Here is a 3446-nt window from a genome sequence, read left to right as displayed (position 1 = left end):
GCCAAAAGAAGCAGCAGCCGCAGCCAGGCCATCACTGGAGCCTTGCTCTGCCTCTCACCCCAGTTCAGACCTCAGGCTTCACCACAGTTCTCTCCCAAGCAGAACCCGGACCGCAAGTCGGCACCGTTTCGTTGGCTCAGTCACGTGCTCAACATGCATCAGCTGCTGCTGCTGGAGGGTTCAGGGTCTGCCCACTGTCACAGACCCCTGACCCTGCCTGGAAACGAGGGGCTCACAACCAAGCCTCACTGCCGGCAGGTCTGCTCAGGGGAGCCTATATACGAAGACTCCTTAATCGTGGACTTGACCTTATCCTAACCGTAACCTACCCTAACCTCACATGAGAAGCAACAAGGACTCAGACCCTGGGACCAGCCTTAGCCCTCTGCTGTCCACTGCCACTTTAAACTTTGTAAAACTGGAGGCACCAGATACTGCAGTCCCAGCAGAGAGGGAAGCCTGGGAGTCTACGCTCCCAGGAGAGCCGTGGGCAGAAAGCCTTGTCCACCCAGGACAGAGGGAGCAGAGACAGGGCTCGCTCTGTGGCCAGGTGGCTGGAAGGGGCAGCCGCTGGCCAGAAAATACTCTTTTCAGGAGGAGAGGCCCACCTCCAGCCACTCCACATGGGGAGGGGAGACTCAGGATTTGCAGGACAGCTTCCCAGCCAGCCCCACAGGCAACACTGCCCTGGGAGAGGGTGGCCCCTGAGGCCTGAGGTTCAGACTAGGCAGCAGCTCCTGGGCTCCCTCGGGCGCGTGCCGGGCCCCCCGAAGCACTGGCTGCTGAGGGCTTAGAGCCCCTTGTCCCGAGACGGCTGCCGCCTTCCCCACACGCATGCCTACCACTGCGCTCTGATTTCTTCACACATGCATACAGGTGGCCTTGTTGTGTATGAAGCTTGCCGTGGGCCACTTAAAGTGCGTTGTTTCCAGCTGAAGTGAAACACCGAGCGTCTGCGGTGGTGCTCCATTTCCACTTGTCTCCTGCTGGCCCTTCACACGACCTCACAGGAAAACACCCTGACCTAACTCCAACCCTGCTTCCAACCTAAGCTGATACCTAAATCCACAGTGGTAACAATTACGACTGGGGGCAGGAGGGGAAGGGGACGACAGAGGATGAGATGGTTGGATGGCACCACCAACTCAACGGACATGAGTTTGGGTAAACTCCGGGAGTTGGTGATGGACAGGGAGGCCTGGCGTGCTGCAGTCCATGGGGTCACAAAGAGTCGGACACGACTGAGCGACTGAGCTGAACTGAACAATCACAACCATACCCTTAACGCTGACCTGACTAACAGATCCACAGCCTTCACCTAACCGTGACCCTAACCTGACCCTCTGTCACCTGCACTCCCTATCCCTGCGGGGCCCACTAATGGGACCACTGGGACCACTCCCAGTTGCACTGGGAGAGTTGGAGGAAAAGGCTCCGGGTTAGGGGCTCCCTTGTAACAACCCCACTCACTCTTGCCCTGTTGGGCCCCGACAACCCCCACAAATCCACATCGGCAGGGCCCTTGGTGGGCAGAACTCACCAACGTCCGAATCTTTGTGGGTCTTGATGACCTCCGCGAGCTCAAAGTTCCCCGCTATGATGGCCACCTGGGGGGTGGGAGGGAGATGGAGGGAGGCTTAGCAGCACAGACTTGCCTTCTCTCAGCCCTTGGGGTTCCCTGAATGCCCAAGCAGGCTCAGACCTTGGCCCCTGTTTGACCCACCACCCCAGTCTGTGTGGGACTGAGGGGTCTCCTGGGACACAAGACTCTTGGAGCTAAAGCTGGAACACACTGGGCACCCTGCCCATTCTCGGAACAGCCCCTCCACACGCCTGGTCTCCCCACATGACCTGTGAAGGCCCCTGAATGGACAGTCACGAGCCAGGCCTGGTCTCCCCACGTGACCTGTGAAGGCCCCTGAATGGAGAGTCATGGGCCAGGCCTGGTCTCCCCACGTGACCTGTGAAGGCCCCTGAATGGACAGTCACAGCCCACACCTGTTCTCCCCTGGCCCCAGAGCCCTGTCACCCTCCTCTCCTCTCCCTGGAAGGGGGGCCGAGGGAGTCGTCCTCAGTGAGCACCCCTCATAAGAGCGAGGCACTGCCCTGGCTCACACCCTTCCTCCACCTCACCCTGGGACGACCCTGGGCCCAAAGCTCCCTCACGCTTTACAGGGAATAGACCAAGGTCCAGAAAGACCAAGCCACACAGAGATGGAGAGACGCGCCCCAGGGAGCCCCACACTCCTGCAGACATTCACGTACCTGGAAGGCTGTCTGGCTATTGTAATTGCGGACATCCTTGTTGGCTCCGCGGAAAAGCAGGACACGGGCACAGCTCTCCTGCGGGAAGATGGGAGGAGGGGTCACAGCTGGGGCAGCACCTGCACACACAGGGCCCACGGCTGCGTGTTCAGCACACACACGTGTAGCATGGGGACGAGCAGGGCAGGTGTAAGTGTGCAGGTCCTAGCTAGCTCAGAGGGTCCAGATGCACACAGTGCACACGTGATTGTTCAGAACACACACGCGTGACACGTGTTCAGGGAAACGACAGGCACACATGGACCGCAAGGCCACCCAGCTCAGTGCAGGAGGCAGAACACGCAACTGTGGTGTGATCACAGGGTCAGACATGCACACACACGGAGTCACTGCACAGCACCACCCGTGTGCACACGTGTGCAGACGTGCAGACCGACCTGGTTGTAGAGGGCACAGATGTGCAAGGCTGTGTTCCCAGAGGCGTTCTGAGCCCCCATGTCAGCTCCGTAGAACAGGAGGTGCTCCAAGTGCTGTACATGCCCGAAGCGGCAGGCCTGGGGGAGGGGGCGTCACTGCTGGAGCCCAGACCCTCAGGCCGACCCCGGGCCCGCCCCTGTGCCCCCGCCTACCTGGTGGACTTCCTGCCAGCCGTTCTCGTCGGTGGTCCCCAGCTGAGCATGGTCGTGCAGGAGCAGCTCGCAGCAGAGGGCATCCCCCCCGCCCAGGGCGCTGTGGTACAAGGGTGTCAGACCACGGCTGTCCTTGTAGTCCGGTGAAGCGCCCAGGTCCAGCAGGGTCTGAGGGCAAGAACCCCAATATTCATGCCAGGCCAGCCTCTTTCCGCTCCTGGGTCACACAACGCTCCGGCGAGGGCTGGGCCTGAACTGACCGTCAGGGCGGCCGCATTCCGCTGGCGCGTGGCGCAGTGCACGGCAGTGAGCCCGTCTCTTGTGCGGAAGTCCAGGTGGGCGCCGCCGTTCTTCAGCACCTTCAGCAGGTCGGTGGCATCGTCCAGCTGGGCAGCCAGGCTCAGTGGACACTCTGGGTTCAACGGACAGGCAGAGGTCACAGTCCTGGCCATTCCCAGACCGTGCCCCTCCCTGATCTGCTTCTCACCTCCTGAGTCAGGATCGTGGAAATTGGGGTCCAGCCCCTTGTCCAGCAGGCGGGCCACCTTTTCC

The 3446-nt window shown here is 60.9% G+C and overlaps 1 protein-coding gene across 1 annotated transcript in view; it reads right to left on the bottom strand.

Moving 5' to 3' along the window:
- LOC104999032 (SH3 and multiple ankyrin repeat domains protein 3-like) overlaps window positions 1-3445 on the bottom strand; it is a gene marked incomplete at its 5' end in the record, with an annotated part of 7822 nt that extends 4377 nt beyond the window's left edge. The window contains 6 exons of the mRNA XM_010854489.1: window positions 1541-1607; window positions 2266-2343; window positions 2703-2819; window positions 2895-3062; window positions 3155-3306; window positions 3382-3445. Coding sequence (XP_010852791.1) covers window positions 1541-1607; window positions 2266-2343; window positions 2703-2819; window positions 2895-3062; window positions 3155-3306; window positions 3382-3445 — 646 coding nt within the window. The remainder of the gene's footprint in view (window positions 1-1540; window positions 1608-2265; window positions 2344-2702; window positions 2820-2894; window positions 3063-3154; window positions 3307-3381) is intronic.
- Window position 3446: the final 1 nt, after the last annotated feature.

The sequence above is a fragment of the Bison bison genome, unplaced genomic scaffold, assembly GCF_000754665.1.
Source record: "Bison bison bison isolate TAMUID 2011002044 unplaced genomic scaffold, Bison_UMD1.0 scf7180017853401, whole genome shotgun sequence".
In the NCBI taxonomy this organism is placed as follows: domain Eukaryota; kingdom Metazoa; phylum Chordata; class Mammalia; order Artiodactyla; family Bovidae; genus Bison; species Bison bison.
This window is presented reverse-complemented; position numbering and strand designations above follow the sequence as displayed.